Genomic DNA, 24,019 nt, shown 5'->3' on the forward strand with positions numbered 1-24,019 from the left:
TGGAGTACTGTGCTGGCTGAGTGCTTTTCTTGTTTTTTTTATTGTTTACATTCCAAGTTATTGTCCTGTGAAACATTTGAGGGGTCCTGACACATTTTTCAGGGAAGTTTTGACAAATTTTCGCTTTTTCTAGACATTCAAATGACTTACAGGCACGCCTCCTCTTCAACTGACAACTTTTTTTCGTTCACTAAGTCGCCGTATGGCCACACTATGCTGCAAATCTTCACATACACAGGGAAAGTTCAGATAGTAGTTTATTGTCTCAGCAACACCGCGCTACACTTGTTCGCAGCTATAGAACTGTCCAGCACAAACACAGCTCACACACATTCAACCAAAATGTTTTCCCAGCTGGTCCAAGGAGCCGCCTTGTCATAACACGTTGCATTATCGCGATTGTTGAAGTTCTACCCCGGATAATAAACAGACCCAGAGGCTTGGGTTCAGACAGAGAGCGAGCTTGGCGTGTGCAATGCGATGGAGCCCAACAGAAACGTGACCAGGTGAGGGGGAAAAAAAAAAAAAGCAGCAAATACAGCAATCTAACACAAAGTGAAAAAATATACCCTCAATTTTATGGTCGGAGCAGAAAAATAAACCGGATGTGTTGTGTTTTCAAAGCTTACAGAGTATATACACAGGAATATGTGAACCACAGTGCCAGAGGGAGGAGCTTAGTATGGATTTCACCTTTAGAAATGACGTGTTAATCCTTTTTCCTTTCACGCCAAACAAAAAAAGAAGGTGTGAGTCAGTTTGTTTGACCTGAATTTCTGATTTGTGCATGCCCTTTGAACAAACATATACTGTAAATGCACATACACACACTGACAATTACCAGATGGCACAGGGAGGCCAGACAGCGTGGATTAATGAGTGTGTGTGTCAGAGTCTGTTTGTGTTTTTACACTTGATGTGACACCGGATGATGTGTGTGTCTGCAGAGCTCGGGCTAGCCTCCATGTACTGTGAGGTGATGTGTGTATCTGCAGAGAAAAAAAAAGCATGTAGGGGTTGAGTTTGTGCTCGGCGGTGCATGGTTTATGTCTGAATATCCTCTCCAGCTCCTTCCACATCTTTCTTTATGCGAGTCTGCTCCGTGTTTTCCTGAAAAAAAATGTTCGCTGAGGGACTTTTTGTTCTAAATTTGCAGCACATGGGTGGGTTTCGGCCTTTTAATTGTCTAAATTGCTTCAAAATGTTTGCATGTGTGTTTGTGTACAGCGTGTATCGTCATCTTTTGTATTAATCTGTTTAGCATGAGCAACTGCAGCGCAGATAGCATAGATGTAAGCTTTGTTTTCTCATTGACGACAATGATTGGCAGGAGCAGATGCACATTTTGGGGAATAGACTCAGTCTGAATTTAGCACAGTTAGCATGGACAGAATAGTTTTGGAAGATCCTCTTGGAGGATCGACACCACTTATGCAACTCTTCAATAAAGACAGTTAGATTAGCATAGCATCACTGCAAACAGGGAATAAACTGGCTAACCTTACCCACAATTAGCCTGTTCCCCTCTGCTCAGCTAATCTATCTGTTTGTTGGGATTTAGCTTCATAAATATCAAATGGATATAAAAAAAGCCTGTATTTCCAAAATGATAAATCATACCTTTGAATTTCTGTGCTAAATTCGTGTCTGAATTTTTGTGCACCTTTCAATGAGCCTTTTGTAAAAGCGCCACTAGAATTGGTTTGTAATGAAGTTCCAAAGCATGAGTTTGTTTGTTTTGTGTAAAAGTGTGGTTGAAAAGTGAAGTTGTTTTAGTCAGGTGAGCGTTTCATCAACTGTGTCTCCGTGTAGAAGAAGTACTCGAAGAAACGGTAGTCCCACGTAACCTCAGCTAACCTTAAAAAGTTCACGTGTGCTTGTGATTGTGCAACGAGCTGGTTTGCGTGAGTGTTTGTTGTCTAAGCTGATCCTTAAAATAAAATGCAATGTGGCTTCACAGGTTAGACAAGAAAGATGAGATGGATAAAATGGTTTACATGACAAGGAGAGAGGAGGAAGAATCGCTGGAATGTCAAAGCCAGAAAAGAGATCAACAACCCTCAGTATCATTCTTGTTGGCATTTACAAGACTTCTCCCTCTTCCTCCACCTTTTGTTTGCAGTCTCTTGTTCGAAAAGCTCTTCCCACAGTGTCCGGTAAAAAAGAGGCAATCCTGATCCTCACACCAAAAGTCTTTGCATAAAATCCACAGTTCTCGAGTAGAAAGTCCATAAACAGCCCCAAGTGGTTTTAAGTCCAGTCAAAGTAAAATACATAAGAATTACTTTAAAAATCACCACGGTTCATTGTATAAATCTCAGCCACACATATGCACAGTCCTCATGGCACGCTTAAAGTTACACTCCACAAATTCTTACTTTGGTTTCATTTGTTGATTTTCTTCTGCCGCCCTTTGACGGTCTGTCCTCTCAGCTTCGATGCAGAGGATCAGGTTTTTTATTGTGTGTACATTCTTCGGTCTGGAATCCAAATCCGAGGGTCCGATTGCTTCCCACAAAACTGCTGTTGACGGAGGAGATGTGTTGGGATTTATAGATTAATTTGGGATACAGACTGCAGGGTAGCCAGATTTCTTTCGGGGTGTTTCTCCTCTTGGTTTTCTCTTTTTTTGCCATCCAAAACAGCAAATTCCCACCTCAAGAATCAACCATAAATCATCAATATCCTCACATTTATTTTCCATGATTGCACATGTGTCTTCTGTATAATCTTGCTCTCAACGGTTAGGTTTCTCTTAATGGACAGTTGGAATGACAAATCCGCTCGTTCTTTTCCCATTCACTCCAAGCAAATCTTTCAAACCCCAACTCCTCCATCCTTCAATGTACATGTCCGAGCAAACATTGAGGATCCAAGATACAGGGCAGCATCCCACACTTCTGTCTAAACGACACTTTTATTCTCCAATCAATGGATTATTAAAAGGCCCTTAACTCAATGTCTCCAGCCCATCTGTTTATCCGTCCATCATCCCAAACGTTCGTTCCTCTCCCATCCTTTCCTCTCAGAGGTCCAGACGGAAGGCGCCGAAGTAGCTGGAGGAGTCGTCGGCATTCACCATGGTGGGCGAAGACACGGAGACGAAGAGCTCGTCGCCGGCCCTCAGCTCAAACAGGCCTCCCTGGTAGACGGAATGAAGGGCGTACTCGGCGTCCGGGGCCCAGCACTTGGTTCCAACCCCCTTCAGGAGCTGAGGAGGAAGCAGAAGGTAAGGAAGTTACTAAATGGTCCGTGCCGTCTACCGTGATTGTTGGTTGTTAGAGGGAAAAAGGGAATGCTGTCAGTCATATCTGAATTCTACAATCTGCTCACATCTTGGTCATCTTAAAGCCACCCACAACAGAAACATGGAGAATGCTTTGAAGTTTAATTTAAAAAATGAACAAAATAAAAATGCAAATTAGATCAAGACATCTCATTTGTGTTGGGTTTTATAAAGAAGAAAAATAAAAACAGGTGGTAAGTTTTTATCTCTCTCAGTTTCACTTTATTTTTCCATTTCGTAATCCTTTCCAAAAAATAAACTAAGAATTGAGAAAGAAAACAAAATCATGTTTGGAAGAAGTTTTTCCTTGAATAGACTCTTCACTACAGTATAAAGAGATGCCACCACCCAGTTATTCATTTAACTGTATTTCTTTTGAGCAACTTTTTTATATTATTTATTATTTATATTATAGATGATGTTTAAAAAAAAAAAAAAAAAAAAAAAAACTACATTTGTTAGAAACTTTGGCAGAAATTTTATCAAGAATATGGAAAACTTGGAATTGCCATCTGCTAACTGAGAGGAGCACTTCATTGTTTATTGGTATTCTATTCTTTCCTGTAATTGTATGGAGGGGGAAAAAAGACATTGCTGGAAGAAAAACAAAAAGGGGGATGGTGTACCTGAATGGGGCTTGGGTAGGAGGTTTTCTTGTAGACACACTGAACCAGCTGGTGGCTGACGCTGCGCTGGTCCCCGTCACCGGCTGCTGGGGACGGATAACGGAAATACACCTGGAAAAATGGCAAAATATTAATGAAGTTCTCGCTCATTTTCTTCTTGGTTGTTTACATGTTTTTCATCTGATGAAATGTTTGAGAGGCTTGAGAGTTTGTGTTCTTAACTGGTCGACAAGTAATCTACAGGTAGACAACGCCTTAAACTTTAAGAACTAGTAATGGGTATCTGTCCTTTTTTTAAACTTATCATCCAACAGGCTAATTATCCTCTAAGGACAATTGCAATGAATCAGCAGCAATTTGCACATCACAAAACACACATAATGTACATTGAGCTGATGTGAAGTAGGCAAGAAAAACACTATTTTAAAGATGTAATCATATAAATTTAGTGTACTAGATAAAAAATAAGACGAGATAGAATGCTTTAAAATAAAGTTGAATGCACAGTGAGGAGTCATTGCACAGCTATGTTATAGTTGGCAGGAATAATTTTCTTTAGTGTTTTCACTAAAACAGAATTGTATTTATTATTTATTAAGCAAGACATGCGCTTTGAGTGAGCTAAAGTTGACTAATGTGAAAAAAATACATAAAGGAAAGGAAAAAGAAGGAAAAATAGCAGCAGATCTTAGTAAATACCTAAATTTTAGTCCAAATTTGAGCATAGAAGCAGTATGTCTCCTCTTGTTTGCCATTTTGACCACTACTATTCCTCAAATGAGAGGGTTAAAAGCAGAATGGTCAAACCCACAAAAAAATCTGAGTTTTATATAATTTCTGCAATATTTTATGGTTTAGATTTTAGTGGCAAATTGGTCTAACCCATAACCCAAATACAGTGTTACAGTGGAACGTTAGACCGTTCTAGAAAACACAAAACTGTGAACCAATTTTTCTCAAAAACTACAGAAAGTGGATCAGACCACTCTGCTTCCAAACCCTTCAAATGAAAACCAGCAGTCAATTTAAAGCCTGGAGTGTGGTACACACAAACAAATACATGCTGGGGAAAAACAACTCCTGTTATATACAAAGTGTACAAACCAATTGTACAACTATTTAATTGAATAAATTACACAATATTTGGTTTTAGATTACTCATCTAAAGTATGATTGGCCAATGGTGCATCCACCTTTAATTCTGTCCATCTGTTTCTGCATCTACCTTCAAACCTTTCACAATAAAAGCTGTTCTGTCCAAGACTTTTAATTTGTTAGTGTTAAAAGCAGCAACTTTTACAGGGGTTTAGTACCAAACTTATCAAAATCAAGCCTGGCTTAAATGAAGGTTTAAACCGAAGTTAATTGATGCCCTGGTTGGAATTTGAGGCAATACATTGTTTGTATAGATTTGTCACCTGCGAGTACAGGTAGTACCGCCCATCCTGGGGCACCCGCAGCTTCCCATTGGACAGGGTCATGTTGTGCAGGTGCGCGCCGAAGCTCTGATTAGCCCACGAGCGGACCACGTGGCGACAGGACTGGTGGAGTCCTGGCGTCAGGATCGGGTAGGGAGGGAACCCTGCTGGTGGAAGAAAGAGTTGGAGATAAAGATACAAAAAGGTGCCAGAAAAGTATTTCTAGAAGATTCACACCATGGTTAGAATCTTAGCTCCTATAAAAATGAATTAAAAGCCAAGGAATGTGTTGAAAAAGCAGCAGCTGACGAAGTTATATTACAGAAAACAGAACCACTGATGCAATATGGGACCCAGGAGTAGTAGTCCTCTTAGGCTAGTTCTAAATCTGCCACAGTTGAGCATCGCACTGTTCCCTCAAGTTTTATAAATACTGAGCAACATTTGAAACACTGACAAATGGAATGATACAGATAGTAAATTGGGATGTTTCATATCCCTGTAAACTCACTTATTGGTACTGAAAGCATTCTTTTTTTGTCTCGCGTTGAGTATATAATGTAGTAAATGGAGTGAGAGCACATTTTATTTCTGTTTAGTGGTCAACAGGGAGACGACGCCCAGGGATTTAAGTAGCATGTAAATTTTAAATACAGCCGGTATGTTGAGCCTTTCCACCTGCGCTGCACCACACATCATAGATAACCAGCATTTCTCCGTACAGGTCTGCTTCTCCTGCAGCAAACTCCATAGATTATTCCGTAATTTGTGACCGTGCAATCATGAACTCTCCCCATTTACCCGTCACCTCATTACATGCTAACATTCCCGATTTTCAACCATCTCGCCGCTGAAACTAAACAGCTGCCGTCATGTAAAAAACTCCAAGTGACCCCTGAAATGTTCATGTCTTTCTGTCTACTATTCTCTCTAGTGGTTTAAAGCAGATAGGAGGAGTTCTTCTGCAGCCTGCATGTAAACATTAAAACCCTGAGGTAGATGCATTGGACTGGGAAAGGTTTCAGTGGAGTATCCTATACAAAGCATTCTTGGGGACTTACATGAATGTAAACACCTTAGCTGTTAGTTAAAGAGTCCATATTATGATATTTGTGTTTTCCCCTTCCTGTTAGTGTGCTAAAGTTTTTTGGTATATGTTAAAAGTCTGGAAGACCTCATTTGAAGTCCATTATTTCCTCACTAGAGCTGCTTCTCATAGAGCTACATCCCTATACTCATGACTTTGCAGTTCTTCACCTTGTTGGACCAGCTGAGGAGTATTAAAGAGACACAAACTAAAACTCAGACAGATGCAATGTATCGTATGAGGAAACAATTATAAATATTGTACCTTAAAGCATGTATTTCTTAACTAGTAGACCCCTAAAACAGAATTATAAACCTGTGAATGTGCATAATATGGGTACAACATCTGTTTTTAATGCATAAATGACCCATTTTGTTGGCTGTGGGGGTCGTATTTATCATAACTTTAAAGTCTGATCTCAAACTTATACTACAGTCACTTATTACAGGTGAAAGAGGAGATGTGTTTGTTGTTAATAGAGCCTTTGTGGTTGGTTTACTCGATAGTTTGGTCTATTTGACCAGACCAGAAATATTTCTGAACAGTTATGAGGATTTGTCCTGTTAAACAATTGTACTAGACATGATAAACTATCAAAAAAATAATTTTTCTATGTTGAACATACATGTTTTCCTTGTGCATATTTGTACTTTATGGAGGGATGCATGTCCCTACAATCAACCACCACAAAGAATGAACTGCTATAAGTTTTTTTTTTTTTTTTAATATATATAACGATTAACACATAGTTGTCAGAGATTTTCATTTCAGGAACTTGTCAGATTTCTTTTGTGCTGTCATCGCTTGCCTTTTTGCTGGTCTTGTGCATGATGGTACCGTAGCTTAGCAAAAGCTGTTCTGTTGTTTTCCTCATTTGTGAGATAATTGCTTATTAGAAGCATCACAGATCACCACTTAAAGACCGTCTCGCTGCTGTATTTCCTTCTGAGAAATCAGAGCTGAATGCTTGAACCTCACCCTCTCTTCCTCCTTCACTCGCACACATACACAACTAGTTCCTTGCCCTTTTGTCAACTTGATGGAAATAACATCAGGCAGCCTTTGCCAGGTTGTCAACACCCTGCAGTTTGCACGCCAGTCTCAGATTTGAACGATACAGAAGTCTGGATAACACACACACACAACACATTTCAACTTTGAATGTTTTCTAACACACACACTCCATTATTCTTATCTACAGTATGGCGCTGTCCTAATAAATCTGCTTTAGTGGCTCATATACACTTGAAAAGAGCAGGTTTATCATGGCCGTTTTGAGTTTTCAAATACTCCCATAGTCACTGAAGCACATTTGTCAAAAAATAAAACATACAGTAAATCATGCATTTGGATTCTTTTGTGGATTCATAGTAGGTTTACTGGAAAAAAGACTAAATCTACTGGGTCAGAAATGTACATACAGCTTTCCTTGACTTTAATCATCAGTTTTGGTGATGTAGAAAGTTGTGTGAAGTAAATTTTCTGTGTGGCATAAGCTCCTAATTTGTCGCGAGTGATTACGATTGACAACAGCTGGTGACTCCTCTGATCCAATTTAAATAGAGCCCATTTGATACACTCAATAGACTCAGCCAAGTCGTGATTCTCCACTTCTTTTTCCTCTAAATCCTCCTGAGGTCTCTGGCAGTTGAAACAAGACGACTCACCTTGAGAGCTGGTGTCTCGAAGGGTCAAGTGGGCAGATGGCCTCTGGGCCATCGAGGTCACAAACTTCGACCCCGAATTGTTGAAGGAGCGAGGCATGGTTCTGGCCTCTGAAGGAGAAAGATGGTGAAAGAATGTCAGAGGGCTGTGCTACGAAACAAGTTCAACATAGCAAGGCTTTCTTTGTGTAAGTTGATTTGACAAAAACTACAACCTCAGTCAGAGTTAACCGGTATCATAAAGTGGTTTTCAACTTTCTTTGATAACTCGGACTTCCTGCTTCAAACTCTGTTCACATAAAAGGAGGCGTAAACAGGTTGTTTTAGTGGAGAACACTGAGGAATATAACAAATTACGATGTTTAAAAGCACTGCTACAACAGGAATACTGGTAGAAACTGTTTGTCGTGCGTAACATATTCATTTTATCAATCAATGCAGCCAATTATTTTTAACTGACAGCTGCACATTAGAGCTGTTAAACTTTAAACTTCATATATTTAAACATGTATTGAAGTCTATTTAGGTCTGACACTGTCTCATAATGAAGGAAATCACTTTAATTTGTGGAAAATCAAAGTGAAACTAAAGTTACTGAATGAATATTCTCTGTAATAAATACTAAAAACACTAATACATTTTGTAATCACTGTAAATAGACCAAAGATAAAAACATATTTGTATGATTTCTGCATCACCAACAGAATACATATCAGGTTCCCATGGAAACGCGTTGCATACAGTGTGTGATACTGTGACTACATGACTTCATTCAGTGGTTTTAGCTCAAAAATTAAATGTCTTGGTTAAAGGGAGACGCTGCTTACAGCTGATTTAAATCTGAAGCTCTGATCAGAACCTGCTCCACAGCATCAGTTACCATGGAGATCTAACCAGGTAAAAAGACCTTCCTCACACTGAAAACTCTGACTTTTGATTCAAGACGCTAATCTCGCTTCGTATTACAGCCCTGAATTGTGTCTGTTTGTGTGTGGGAGAGATGCTCACCAATGAAGGTTTGTTTGGAGATGATGTTCTCTGTCACCTGAAAGACAAAATAAAAACACAAAGGTCAGGACAAATAACAACACAGAACACAACAACGTTAGAAACATCCATCTCCTCTTCTCACAGAGGGAATATGTCAGGTATTATACAGAACAGTACTGCTTGTATTGAGTATACAGTTAACTATCAAGCAGGAAGTGGTCTGTTTTTTTCTTCTATTTTGTGACAGATAAAGACCCAGTAGTGGTGTGCATTTATGCATAGGAACGTAAGTGGTTGCAGTGAACATAACTGTATTCGCCCTGTTAAATTGTCTGTGATAAATCAGTTCATTCTGAGCACTAAATCACAAGTTTGTTCTGGCAGGGCTTTAAAATATTAATGACACCCTCCCAGCGTTGTTTCAGATCAGAAAAAAATCCTTTAAACAAAAAAGAAAGGGGAGAGATCTTAAAAATAATCACACATGCAAAACCTATTCTAAAGTGAAGGAAATTTAAATGTAAATATTCAGTATATTAATGTTTGGTGCTTTGAGTGCAAGCGAAGAAAATCACATACTTATTAATTCCACGAACTAGATATAATAAGCTGCTAAGAATGGAGACAGAGGTGCACCCATAATTAGTTTTTAAGTGTTATCACATAATTTAATTATGTCCTTTCTCTTACCTTAAGTACAGTTAAGCCCCAATTTATTCACACCCATAACCAGATTTAGTGATTTTTAAAAATTTCACTAGTAGGTGTTTTCTGACTTCAGATGACCTACAATACTGTTCAAAAGTTTGAGGTCACTTAGAAATGTCCTTAATATTGAAAGAAAAGTATTTTTTTCAATGAAGATAACATTAAATGAATCAGAAATCCAGTCTAGTTATTGTTAATGTAGTAAATGACTATTCTAGCTGGAAACGGCTGATTTTTAATGGAATATCTCCATAGGGGTACAGAGGAACATTTCCAGCAACCATCACTCCTGTGTTCTAATGCTACATTGTGTTAGCTAATGGTGTTGAAAGGCTTATTGATGATTAAAAAACCCTTGTGTAGTTATGTTAGTATATGAATAAAAGTGTGAGTTTTCATGGAAAACGTGAAATTGTCTGGGTGACCCTAAACTTTTGAACGGTAGTGTAAACGAGTAACAAATGTTGGAAAAACATTGTTAGAAAAAAATTTTTGGGTCATTTTTTAAATTAAACATGGCATGTATAACATTATACTGTTTCTCCATAATTGTTTTTGCCAGTACATATAATTAAATGATCTGTATAATTGCTTTCGGCCTGCCATCACCTCTAGTCTTTATTTCTGGGCGTCTTCATATTGTTTTCACCATTTCTTCTGTATGTTTCACATCATTGTCTTGCAGGAAGGCCAAATTTTTCTGCAGAGTCTTTTTTTCTTTCAATGCCACTAACTACCAGCCCAGTCGGCTGCACAACAACCCCAAAGCATCACATTCCCAGCATGCTTCACTGCGGGGATGCTGCTCTTTGGGTCAAATGCTTCTTCTTTTGCTAAACAAAAATCACATTTTTGGGTCCATTTGTGTGTCATCTCCTTCGTCCAGCTGCTCACATTCATCAGGATGTTCTTTGTGCTGATCCTTGGATTCTTCTTGTCAGTACAGCTCTGGCTTCCTACCAGCACTTTGAGATTTTTCCACAGTGAACAACTCTTTGATTCGGACTTGGAAACACTTGGCTTCACTGACTGGAGAACCACTGCATCAGCTGTTTTAAATGTATAGTGTATTACAACTCTCAAGAGTCAAAAGGCTGTAGAAGCTGCTTTTCTCAAACAATTCAAGTCAATATGCAACTTTTTGGAGGTGGTATTTTTAGTAAAAATGCAAAAACAACAATTAAAAATAATCTAAATTTATCATTAATGCCTCTAACACAAAAATCTTTTGTCACATGTTTGTTTATTTTGTAGTCAGAGGAGACTTGTTCATCAGATAAACCTTCATTCAGGTTCAGGAAGCTCCATCTCCTCAAAACGGAGGTAGGAGGTCATGTTCCCCAGTCATAGTGCTTCTCTCTTTTTCAATTTTTGTCTGCTCCCTTCAATAAGTCATCACAACAGTTCATTGTTTCTCAAGATGCAACCGTAATACGCGATCTTTCTTGACTTGATGGTGTCCAGTAACCTGTGCTTCTCATTCGCTTTCCCAAAACCTTTGCATCGCTGATCTTTCTCGTCCAACTGATGTTCATCATTCTTCTCCAGCGCCTCACCTCAAACGCTTCTAGTCTCAGTTCTTTGTTCAGTCAACAGTCTTCGAACACGACAGAAACTTCTGAAGTTTCATGAACCTTTGCTACTCTGATCTTCACTTCTTTCTTGCATCTCACATCCTTGGTGATATCACTACCCAGATAGTGAAAATGTTCTACTTCTTCTATCTCATCTTGTCCAACTACCAATTTCACTGTTTTCTTGGTTTCTACTCCTGATGGTAACTTTGTCACTGGTGTCTTACTTACTACCATTGTCCTCTACGCTTAAACTGGTATCTTTCACTTGCTTCTTGCACTCTGTCCAGCAGTCATTGCAGCTCTTCTTCTCTGTTTGCGAACAGCACCCTATCATCTGCGTATCTGATGTTACTGATTCTCGTACCGAATCCCATTCCATTTCAGTGCAGGTTTCGAACAGGTTAGGGTCAAAGAACAGGAAAGGTTAGATGCTGTGTATGGTCCAGATCTGGACTGAAGATGGGGTTGTAAATGCTCACAAGGTTTAAGAATCAGACTAATTCCTGAGTAGGTTTTCTCAGGTGCAGATGAGGAAGAATCTGGGTTAACCTCCTTAAACAGTATCCATTTTTGACAGTTTGGTCAATATTTGTGCAATACCTCTCTCACTGAAATAGGAACTGGTCTTTTAAGATGCACTTTTATGTTGAATTTTTTTGCACAAAGTTACTTTTGCAATGTTAAATCCAATCTTTTTATTAGTTTTTTCCCCCTATGTATTGTTTTTGACTTGAAGAGATGATAACACACAGCCTTGTCTGACTCCAGAAAAACTTCATTATGAATCAAAATTTGAATAGTTTTGGGCCTAACTCTTCAGCTATCTCCCATATTGGTATTTTCCTCTCCTCCTCCTCCTCCTCCTCCTCCTTCCATTTCAGTGCTAAAATACAAACTTTCCCTTATTTCTTCCAGATAGCACACATCTCCTCTCTGCTCTATCTCTGGTTTATTCCTCCTGCTCCTCCTCGTAATCACTCATTCCAGATGAGAGGCCTCCATTTCATCTTCCTCACTCCTGCATGGAGCCAAGGCATTGAAATATGCCATTTGTTTGAATACACAGATGCATTATGTCACCTTCGCACTCGTAATTTTTCTGCCAGTGCTTTCTGTGCTCCTTGCTTTTGTCTTTCCCACTTAGTAAATCAAGCCTCAGTTGCCTGGGTTTCATAAATATTGATATCTATATTTATATCCACATAAATCTTTCCATCCCTTTGAATAACGTGCTGGTTTCTCCTCACCAGCTTCATCCCTTCTTGCTGCCTCTTTATTCCCTTTTCTCCTGCATTGTCCCCATACTACAAGTCCGCCCACTTTCTAACCAAAAGGTCACAGGTTTAATCACCTGTTACAAGTCATGTGGTCAGTCTTTAGTGCCCCAAAGCAAGACACCGAGGCCCTGTTGGTATAAATCTCCTGATTAATTTGCTGAAATGCCACAAGATCCCGAATATGATTAATTCCAGCAGACTTTTTAATGGTCGCCCTGCTCTTACACGTGGTGTTGTTCTTGGCAGCAGGACTGTTTCTCCCGCACTGAACAACGCTCAACTCGACCTGCAAATTGGACTTGATTGCTGTGGCGTTTGGTGTGTGTGCACGAGTGTGTGTCTCGGTGTGAACCGAGGCGGGGCGCCCCCCCAATTCTGTATATCCTATATGCTCTAAGGGGAACACAATCCTGTAAAAAAACATATTCGTCTACCCAAAGCTAAGTGTAGTGTGTCGGTCTCTGCATCACGTTCCTCAAGTCCCTGAAAGCAGAAAATTGTCCACACACTTGAAGAGAGAGAAAATTGCCAACAGATTTTCTGCCCCGCATGTGGGTACAGTTGAACAAAATAAAAAAAAAAGAAGTAAATAGAAGAAATACGTGGGTTTTTGAGAAGCAGGAACCAACTGGAAGCTTATAGACCTCCTTCAGGGTGACTCCAGAACAGCATGTTTCCAATATACACATTTAACACTGTCTGCTGTTTTTAATTCTTGCACGTTCACATGGGAAGCTATTAGATGGCTAAAGAGTGAAATCAGCTGCAGCGGCTGCATGCATAATTTATACCCTGCACAGAAGTGGAAGCTTTTCTGCAAGCATCCTGAGAGATTTCTGACCAGCTGCACGTTGAGAGGTGAACGCCAGTGTCATGTAACGTTACAGTCCATTTACAGTGCTTTCTGTCTCGCTGTTTGCATCTGGTTTCTGTTTCAGAGCGTAATGTGTGAATAAATTTTGTGTCAAACTTGCTCAAGATTTAAAAACCAAGAATGTGACAGTTGCGTTAGTGAAGACATAGGGTGCTCTTTTGGGGAATTATTTCCTGCAATAGCTTTCCATGAAGACATAAAAACTCTGCAGTCTTTTTTGTGGTTAAAAAAAACAGCTTTGAAACGGAAAGCAAATAACGATGACATAAAAACACGTCTGTATCCTTTTGATTAATTCTCAGTAAAAGAGCAATTTTTCCTCCAAGGTGTGATCCAATGGCAACTATTCTGTTAAAATGGTGCTTTTTTTTTTGCTCTGCAGGTGGTTTCGGTGTGATAAAGTATTTTTCCTTTAAAACTTCCTGCAGCTTGAGGTCATTATTCTATCCTTTTAAATGAAAGGTCGCTTGCGGGTAACATCATGGAATAATTTCAGAGCTTCTTGTTGCAGTGTGCAGACAACAACATATGTTATACTTTGTAAATGTGAGCTGTGCATATGTAAAAATGGATTTAGCAACACACTTAACTGGGCATGCAGCAGACTATTTGGTATATTAGTTTTGTGTATTTATAATGGTGGAATATTCATACAAAGTGTGACCATCTAATAGTAGATTTTAGACTTTAACCGTACTGATAATGGCTAGAAATCAAAATAAAATCTGAAAATGTGAGTCTGAACAAGTTAGTAATCTGAAATCATTACAAAAATCTGCATTCATCTGTTTATCTACTCATAATTCTGTATTCTCTGTTGCTGAGTGTACATAATCATGTAGGTATATGAGGCAACAAATATTAAAGCGGCAAGCAGCGTTGATCGGGTCCTCGCATCCTTGCTGGTCAGAGAATCCAAGAATGTCCACCAGGTGACGCTGCAACTGAGAGTGTATTTCGGTGGGCCTCTGGTCAAATATGTAAAGTTTCAGGCAGATTGGAGCATAGACAGGCTAGTTAGACTGCACTTCCTGTTTCATGGCGAAGTGTCGAAATTCCGCCAGCCGCCATTTCCACGCCCTCAGACTTTTGCGGAGCATTTTGATAACTTTTGATCACAACGGCCAGTTGTAAATCCTGGCCAAATTTGAGGTTTCTCGACATTACCCCCTTTGAGGTTATAGCTTGTCCCAAATGTCCCAAAATCGTCCAAAATATGACACATAATTCAAAATGGTCGACTTCCTGTTGTGTTTTGGGCATGGGTGTCAATGACATTTTTGTGCGTCTTAGTGAGTTACATATGCCTACCAACTTTCATGAGCCTAAGTGACATGTACTGGCCAAAGTAAATGTTTGAAATTTTCCAGGGGGCGCTATTGAGGCATTTTGGTACACACGTGTACAGTTTCCCTAAAATATCAAATTTTTCACCAGTCCTGATGTGTGCGTACATTTTTACACATTTTCAAGTACTTTTAGACCTTCAAAAATATGAGTCAAAAAGCGTCGGAAGGTGGTGAAGAAGGGTTAAATCCAGTATTTAAAGGGTAATACAGCAGGCTGTGTACTTATAAATAAGATATAAAACCCATATGGAATTCTCAGATGCCTGTCAACTTCCATCTCAGCTACAGTCCATCTGGAGTCTGAAACCTGGAAAGATTTACGCGGATTTACTCGCGTGTCAGAAGTCTAGACAGTTATTTGAGGCGTGCACCAATTAAATAGTTCCCCGCAGCCAGAAGGACTGAAGACTGCACCGATAGTACATCCAAGCTGCATTTACTGCTTCCAGCTGAAGCTATCGTTCACGTCTGGCGTTCCTTCTTTTATAGAGATGTTTGCATTGATGTTCATGTTCTTTTAAAATGCGCACTGGGAGCTGTATGAGTTTACGGCTCTATAGTTGGGTGTCTTCTGTCTTCTCGTGTTAGATTTTTGCATGTCTTAACTGCAATACATTATTTTTGCCTCCCGTTATTCAAAGTTCAGACCCTCTTAATCAATCACACATGGTTCATTTGTGGTGCTTCTTCAAACACATCGTCTCTCACATAGGCTTAAGGTTTTAGCAATTTAATAGAATTAGAAAAGAAGTCTTTAGTTCTTCACCCATCTATACTTATCTTGTGTATTTATCATGGATTAACTATAAAAGCAATGGGCACCAAAAGGTGGAAATAACCTGGCTGAAGTCAGCAGTTTGCAGGATTTAGTTGCAGCAAAGCAGAAGAGGTTTTGGCCTGTGGGTGACTTTGTTGTCTTTTTAGAAAGCTTTGTTAGTGAGCAAACTAAAATAACTAGAATGCATCACTATTCGTGGACCCGTTGAGGTGTAAATGTTGTCTGATAAAGGTAAAACACAATGAGTCTAAGCTTGATCCTGCAAGAAAGTTTTGTATATTTGTCAAAAAAAAATTAACAAAAAACTACTTCCCGGGTAATAAAATTCTTTGCATTACAGTAAATATAATTTTGTTTTAAAAAATATATTTTTACAGTATTTAAATCAGCAAAAAAGATGTTTCATATATTTAAAAAATACTTGAATATTTTAAATATATTTTGAACAGATATTTACCTTTATTTGAAAGAAAAAAAATATTTATATATATATATATATATATATATATATATATATATATATATATATATATATATATATATATATATTAAGGATGGAAAAAAATCTGTAATTATTTAAATTCTTAAATATCTATTAAAATCACAGAAAACTACTTTATTTACATGTTAATTGTGGAAAAAGAAAAAAGAAAATAACAAAAAACTGGCCAAAACTGTAATGTCCACATAAAAATCTATATTTTCATAGAGGGTGCTATATTCTTTAAATTACAACAAATATAATTTAAAATACATTAATTTTACAATATTCAAATTGGCAAGAAAATGATATTTCTTTTTTAAAAATTATTTCAATTTTTTAAAATATATTTTTAACAGACATTTGCCTTTTGAAAGAAAAATCATTTACATTAAGGGAAGAAAACTTTATATAATTATTTCAATTCTTAGATATCTAGTAAAATCACAGAAAAAGGCTAATTTACATTACAATTGTATTTTTTTTTTAAAAGAGCAAAAAAGGAAAACAACAAAAAACAGGCCCAAATTGAAAATAACATCCACATAAAAATCAATATTTTCATACAGGACGATATAATCTTTGAAATACAATAAATCTAATTAAAAATATATATTTTTACAGTATTTAAATCAGCAAAAGAGATATTTATCATTATTTAAAAAATATTTCTAAGATTTTAAATATATTTTTAACAGATATTTGTCTTTATTTGAAAGAAAAATAATTTATAGTGAGGATGAAAACATTTTATGTAATTATTTGAATAGATATCTTGTAAAATCAACAAAACACACAAACAAAATAAAACAAAAAAAAAAACTAGCCAAAACTGAAATAACACATCAAAAATCATAAAAAAATAAATAAATAAAAGCCAGGAGCTTTGATGAACCTGGTGACAGCAGTAAATCCCCCACATTTGACCTCAGCAGGGCGTTAATCACGTCTTGCCTAACGCAGAGAAAAGACTTTTTGGAACTGTTTTGCGCTACCAGGAAGTAAGTCATGTGTATGTGTTTACAGGTTTGACCCTTCATGGGATTTTATGGCTTGTTCAGGGGGTGGTTTAGTGTGAAAGACTACACTCCTGCCCTCGTTAAGGGCACCACTTTCAATTCCAATAAATCAACATGTAGCCTCAGAGTCCAACTTCACCGCCTTCGTGACCTTTTTTTCATGTTTGTTACACCGACACCATCACATTGTTGTGTATCTGTGAGCTTTAGAGTGGCCTGATGCAGCACAAGTCAAAAAGAAAAAGTCTTTCCAGCTGCAATAACAACAACAAATAAGCCCTGAACTCTCCTCTTTCACCCCGTTAACAACAACAGATGGAGATAGAAATAGTCTGATTTCCTCACGTCACACTGTGTCTGGCCAAAAGCTAAAAAAAGAAGGCCGAAGTGAGGGAAAAATGGAAGATTACTATACAAGGATAGAGGGAGAGTATGTTGAGATAGCAAGTAATTCTAAAAATTACCCTTTTTGGCCAGTTTTCTTCACCTCTGTAACACGCCCCCTGTCGGGTGGGGAGTTTAAAAGAGACAAATTTACCAAATAATTATCAAAACTCAAACAGCAGGAGGTGAAACATTATGACTTTTAGACTTTTGTTTGAGCCAAGCTAGAAAAAACACTTGTTTAAAAATTTGACTCAGCGTCTTTCCTTTAAGAGCGAGCTAGCAAACACTGACGATGCTAAATGGATCCGATTTGAGTGAGTTAGCATGCTAACGTTTCCTAGTCAATACCAGGATGCAAACACAAACAAATGAAGCCTGAAGTCCCCTGAAAACAATACTTTATGAAACGAATAAGAGTCTCTAAAGTATTGACAGAATGCTATTTTTACCAGGCGTTCTGTATCTTCATTATGATGCGTAAATCTTTTGTAAAATTAAACTCATAGATTCTCTATGTGTTGAGGATGATTAAGAACTAGTTCACTGTAATGAAGATGAATGTAAACGTCACTCATTTTAACTCAAAGACCAGAAAAAAGAAACTTTGACTCCTACTAACGACCATAATGCTGAGTGTTTATGAAAGCCGGCACCAGCGGCTAGTTTTCATCTGTTTTTTCAGTATTCATATTATTAATACTAGCTTAAATCATGATAAAAAATTAAATGTGTTATAAATAGTGTACTTCTTGTTTCGGGCCAGAAAAAGAAGTGAGCTTTACCGAAACTTAAGGTATTGTTGGCACAATGCTAAAAACTCCCAAAAAAGATGAGATTGGTTATGCAAGATTTTGAGGGACAACCAGGCATTAAAACGGACACAGAGTTGGTCTATGAGGTGCTACATGAATGTGGGAACAAATTTACAAGCAATCTGTAGTCAAAACATTTCACTTAAAACCAAATATCAGCGTAATGGTGGCACAGCTTAAAAAGCAATCGTCAAATTTCACAAAAAATACATTCTCTGGGATCACGAATGTCAAAATTGCACAATAATCGATCAATCAGTTGAGAAATTCCAACTAGTGAAACGAGCAGCTGCCTGAATATTCGTCCTCCCAACAGGCAGCATCACTAAAACTTAGTCTCGAGCCCTTTTTCTGATATTGTCAAGACATTTGGACAAGCCACAAATAAAACATGTTGAAAAACCATGAATCTGCAGATTATTTTCTCCCTGGCAATTCAATGTTTTCCATGGAGACTCCCACTTTTATCCATGTGCTAAAATAACTGTACAAGGGTTTTCTAATCATCAATGAGCCTTTCAACACCATTAGCTAACACAATGTAGCATTAGAACACAGGAGTGATGGTTGCTGGAAATGTTCCTCTGTACCTCTATGGAGATATTCCATTAAAAATCAGCTGTTTCCAGCTAGAATAGTCATTTACTACATTAACAATGTCTAGACTGTATTTATCATTCATTCAATGTTATGTTCATTGAAAAAAAAACTGCTTTTCTTTCAAAAATAAGGACATTTCTAAGTGACCCCAAACTTTTGAACAATAGTGTAGATTCACCTTGGACAGTTTCATCTGCTCAAACATCACTATTAGTCTTAATTTGTGCCGCAATTCCAAATTAATAATCTCCATATTATATAATAGTGTTGGGTTTAGCCATAATATTTATATCCGTTAGCTTCAGTGTTGCTTTTATATGTATTATAATCAAGTAAAATAGGATTTTAAGTAATTTTTGTGCAGTTTTAATCCTTAGTATGTAGTTTATGCAAATAAAGTCACACCATGAATACCAGTGCATGGTCTTAAACCTATTATTTACACTTGTTAGATTGCTTTAATTAACTTTTTATTTACTAAAAGCCAGCTGTTGTGTCAAATGTGCTCTATAGATATATTACCTTAACTGTTTTATCTTCTTGTATTGCATGTTGCAAGTCCTATATACACCACTTATCTTCACAACTAAAATCATTTTTACTTATATCAATACAAACTTTAAAATGTCTGCTTTGGATGCACAAACTCCATAAATCTGCAGCGTCTTTGCCTTTGTGAAGCATGCTTTATGAAATCCAAACATGCAGAACAAATGGGACCAAACTCAGAAGTTGGTGGAATAAAACTCGCGGCACCAAAAATCACAAATTGGTGGGAAAACCAGAGAGCAAAAGATGATGGACAATTATGGGAAATGAGAGACGAAGAGGAATGAGGTTTAAAAAAAAAAAAAAAAGTTGGGAAAACAGAGGAGAGTCAGAGTGGACAAGTATGGAAAAGAACTGAAAGAGTGGATTGAGAGAGGAAAAGAGTGAAAGAGGGGCAAGTATGCACATGAAGGAGCGTTTCTTCTGCAGATTAGCGGTAGCTGCAACCCAATACTTTAATATGCTGCTCAACCCCAGCAGGCCTGGACTGGCTGTGTGTGCATTTCAGTGTGTATCTGCTGAGCTACAGTGACAAACCCTTATCGGCCCTGATCTGCTCTAAGAGGCTGCTCATTCCTCACTGTCTGCGTTGTCCAGTTTTGGTGTGCATGCAAATGTGATTTCTGGGACGAGGAAAAAGCGGTCGAGCACAAGTGCACCAAAGATGGAGATGAAATACCTGCATGTTTGTGCGGCTAGCGGCTAATGCTAGCTGGTTCAGAGGTTCATATGTGACTTGGATGTTGTTTGAAGTGAGTTTGTTGGTCCCAATTCGCTGGTCTTCTTAGAAATGCCGAGTCAAAGGAAACAGTTATCCTATACTCTAAGAAACCACAATTTAAAATTTCACAGGTGGAGGCTCTGATGGGTTCCTTGCATACTTGTCTTAATTTAAGACAAACACCTCTGTGTCTGCGGCAGTTTTTCTTTTACACAACTTCTTTCCTGTCCTAAGCCTCCCTTCAGCCACGTCAGTAATTCATGCTCAATAGTGTTAAATCTCAATGGAAAATCTGACCTCAGAAACGCACGTCTACGTCGATAGTTTGTTGTGTTTAATTAAGGAAAGGTCTGCTTTGGCATTAAAACAGGGTTCCAGCGAACCTAATCATTTGACATTATTGGCCCTTTAAATGATTTAACGATTGTTATTGTCACACATATTTCCTGTACATGTGGGCCTCCACCTTTGAGCAGGCTAGAGGGAGCGTTATTATCCACTGTGATCACTGATTAACTAAAAGTAATGACAACAACATACGTGAATGTGTCTGCACAAAATGGAGCTTTGTAACATCTGTGCTAATCAAGAAAGACCGAAAAACAATATACATTAAATATAATGTTTTAACAGCATATGATAGTAGAGAATCTGTCATTTATAACTAGACTTCTTCATTAATAAGGGTGACTATAACTGAAAATGTAAATGGAAATAGGAGTGATTAAATTAAATTTTCTGTGTGAAATCGACCGGGATTAATCAGTTTGTCTCCTGCAAGTTCTGTCTGCTGTTCTTCTGTTTCCCTATTCTTTTATTACTCACTAAGATCCAGATCTTAACTCATTATTAGTTACTGTTTTTCAGACTCTGTTTCAGGTTAATCTGTGGTTGCCTTCTAACTTAGCAGTTAGCTGTTAGCATAGCTTTTGCCACTGTGAGAGAAGCTAATTTCCTTTTTTTTGTGGTGTTTCTTATTCAGTTTTTGTACTTTCTGCTTGACAGACATTTCTGAGTGACTACAGAGCTGTGCATTTCATTTCTAAATAATAGGAAAATAAAAATACCAACATTGATAATAGGAAAAATGCCAAACATTGGCTGCGAAAGTTGGTTTATTTTAACCCAAAATGTGATCCTTTTCCAAATTTATCTAAGTAGTTTTGGTGCCTAAACTCATTCAACCTGTACAAAAACAGACTTTCTAACTAGCAATCATACATTTTTATTACGAAATTTCAGGACTAGACTTTCATCAGGCAAAATCCGCCTGAGTGATGCTACTTTATAATTGTGTTTTCATCTGCTGTTTTAATGTCCTTGTGAAGCACTTTGAATCACCTTGTTGTTGAAATGTGCTATATAAATAAACTAACTTTAACTTTTAACTTATCCACAGGATCCATCTATTTCTCGCATCCAATTGATTGTCTATGTGAAACGCACCACGTTGCCTGCTGGTTGCATTGCAGTGAGTTTCCATGCTAGAACAAACACCCCTATGGATGGGCGAAAACGCATCGCATCTGAATATCACCTGCTAGGTTGGTGCGTACTAGTGGTTCACTAGGTGGTCACATGACAGCTCTTCAGACCATCAGTACAGCAGAAGCGTTGGACCAACATGGCGGCTCGGTCGCAAACTTTCTGTTTTATTATGAAAACAGTTCAGCGAAAAGTATTTCTGAAAGCATTTGAGGTGAGAAATAAGCTGCTGAATCTGTCCTGGTTTTAGTCCAACGCCCGCTGGTTTAGAGGTTTTACGAAAGTTTCGCAAGATGTCGGACCTTCGAAACGCACCGCAACACAACCAGCATGCAACACGGTGCATTTCACAAAGACAGTGAATGGAATGCGATAAATTGACGGATCCCGTGGACACATACCATGAGATGGTGTGTGGGAATCAGGTTTTGTACCTGTTGGATGTGCTCTTTCCTCTCCAATGCACCTGCCTGATGAAATAGATGTGCAAAGAGTTGCCTTAGTGCCTAAACTCAACAAAACACCAACTGAAAATTTAAGTAAATGGTGACTGAAAACAAAAGTTACAATGATAATTTGAAAAGTGTCTCGTAAGTGCAGAATCGTGGCCTTTAAATAGAGGTAATAACAGACTACTGCTAAGTCTTAAGGTAGAGGAAGTCCTTCTATTGGAACAAAACCTGAAGATGACCCTTTATTGAATAGTATGATTACATCTGAAACGAGTGTTAATCTCGTGTCCAACAAAGCATCTTCTGACTATTAATTACACATTAGCTGCACCTACACTTTCAGCTCAAGCACACCAGCCACGAACCTAAACCTCCTTCAGACTGTACAATATGAAGCTGTAATGTCAGGGTAATTCTGCTAGACATAGACCGAGGTCGCAGCCATGGCGCTGAATGATTGTTTCGCTTAAATGTCCTCTGGCACATAAAATACACCATATGGGCATGTTACCAAGAAAAAAAACCTTGTTTTTTGTCAAAGGGAGTCTTTAAAGTGAATCAGATGTACTTTGTCTAAATGTGATCCTAATCCATCTGGGCTGCATCACCGGATTATTTAATGTCAATATGATCTGGGGCTGTGTCAGGGTTGGATGCTCCAGCGTCTCTGCGGGTAGCAGGCTCATTCTTTACATTTGTTGTACAGAAGCCAGCCGAGGAGTTGGAGGCAAATGATTATTACGTGCCTTTATTCCACTTACTTTATATTCCTGGACCTTTAGCCCTTTTGCATCTAGACGGGTTTGTCCCGTCAAACATTTACTCCATTTGCAAAATAAAACACAGACTTCAACCACAGTGAAATAAGCAGTAGGTCAGTGGTCAGGTATCGTCCTGTACAGTAAGATCTATACATATATTTGGAAAAGTAACTGAAATAGCAATAATAATTGCTGCAAAGACGATTTGATGGACATTTTCCAGATTCCAGCCACATCTCTTGAAATTCTGAGAAAAGTGAGCCATCAACTCACATGAAAACCTCAGTTTCATCACTTATTTTAAGCCACCATGCAAAGGTTCATGAAGTAGGTCCTCGGTTTCGACATCCTCGACTTACAGCGTTTCATGGTTATGGTGCCACATCCCGTTAATTTATTAAGCAAGTCTTGTTCATACAGCGTTTGCGACATTAATACAAATTTTCTTTGGAACTACTTGATGGCTTTGTTTACATTTGCCGGTTGTACGCCACATTGAATTGTGCAAAATTCACTTTCATTTGTTTCTTTAGTTTTTTTGGGAAACTTTTTGCCTCTGTTATGGCTCCCAAGTGCAAGTCAAACTCTTCTGATGGCAGTCCTTCAAAGAAAAGTAAAGCCATCTCCATGGAAATGAAATTAGTTCTGACTTGTGGCGAAAGGCAACTGAATGAAGTGTCCTAATTAAACTAAATGTATGAATGTAAACAAGAATAAATTATCCAATGAAATTACTCAAGTTAGCTAAACACTGTAATGAAATTCATTAAAATTTGATCAAACTATTTGCAAAACAAGCCTTTTCTTGTTCTATCCTGATCTCAGAATGCTCTAAAAGGCCTCATTTGTGTATTAGAATCACTAAAATTTCCTTGTTGGGGGGAAAATGTAGTGGTTTTTTGAGTAGCACATTCAATAACCTCACTACAGCACCAAGTTAATGCCTTATACCCACCATTCTCTACAAAATAATGTTCTGGTGAAAACTGAGCCATCAATACCTTAAATGTTTCTGTCGTGGGATTCAAGGATTTCAAATCTTTTTCAGGTTGCATCGCTTATTTTAAGCAACCCTGACATGCATGGTTGGTGAAATGCTGAACATGTGAAACCCAAGC

The 24,019-nt window shown here is 38.0% G+C and overlaps 1 protein-coding gene across 2 annotated transcripts in view; it reads right to left on the bottom strand.

Annotated features, from left to right (window-relative positions):
* Positions 1 to 244: 244 nt before the first annotated feature.
* tnfsf10l (TNF superfamily member 10, like) overlaps positions 245 to 24,019 on the bottom strand; it is a 77,228-nt gene continuing 53,453 nt past the window's right edge. Inside the window, exons 3-7 of one of the 2 annotated variants that reach the window (XM_023261564.3) lie at positions 9,090 to 9,126; positions 8,085 to 8,192; positions 5,331 to 5,497; positions 3,913 to 4,023; positions 245 to 3,211 (exon numbers count right to left, since the gene is read on the bottom strand). In XM_023261564.3, the coding sequence (XP_023117332.1) occupies positions 3,026 to 3,211; positions 3,913 to 4,023; positions 5,331 to 5,497; positions 8,085 to 8,192; positions 9,090 to 9,126 (609 nt within the window). In that variant the 3' untranslated portion in view covers positions 245 to 3,025. The remainder of the gene's footprint in view (positions 3,212 to 3,912; positions 4,024 to 5,330; positions 5,498 to 8,084; positions 8,193 to 9,089; positions 9,127 to 24,019) is intronic. The other variant, XM_023261572.3, reaches the window with a different exon arrangement.

Source organism: Amphiprion ocellaris, chromosome 23, assembly GCF_022539595.1.
Source record: "Amphiprion ocellaris isolate individual 3 ecotype Okinawa chromosome 23, ASM2253959v1, whole genome shotgun sequence".
Taxonomy (NCBI): domain Eukaryota; kingdom Metazoa; phylum Chordata; class Actinopteri; family Pomacentridae; genus Amphiprion; species Amphiprion ocellaris.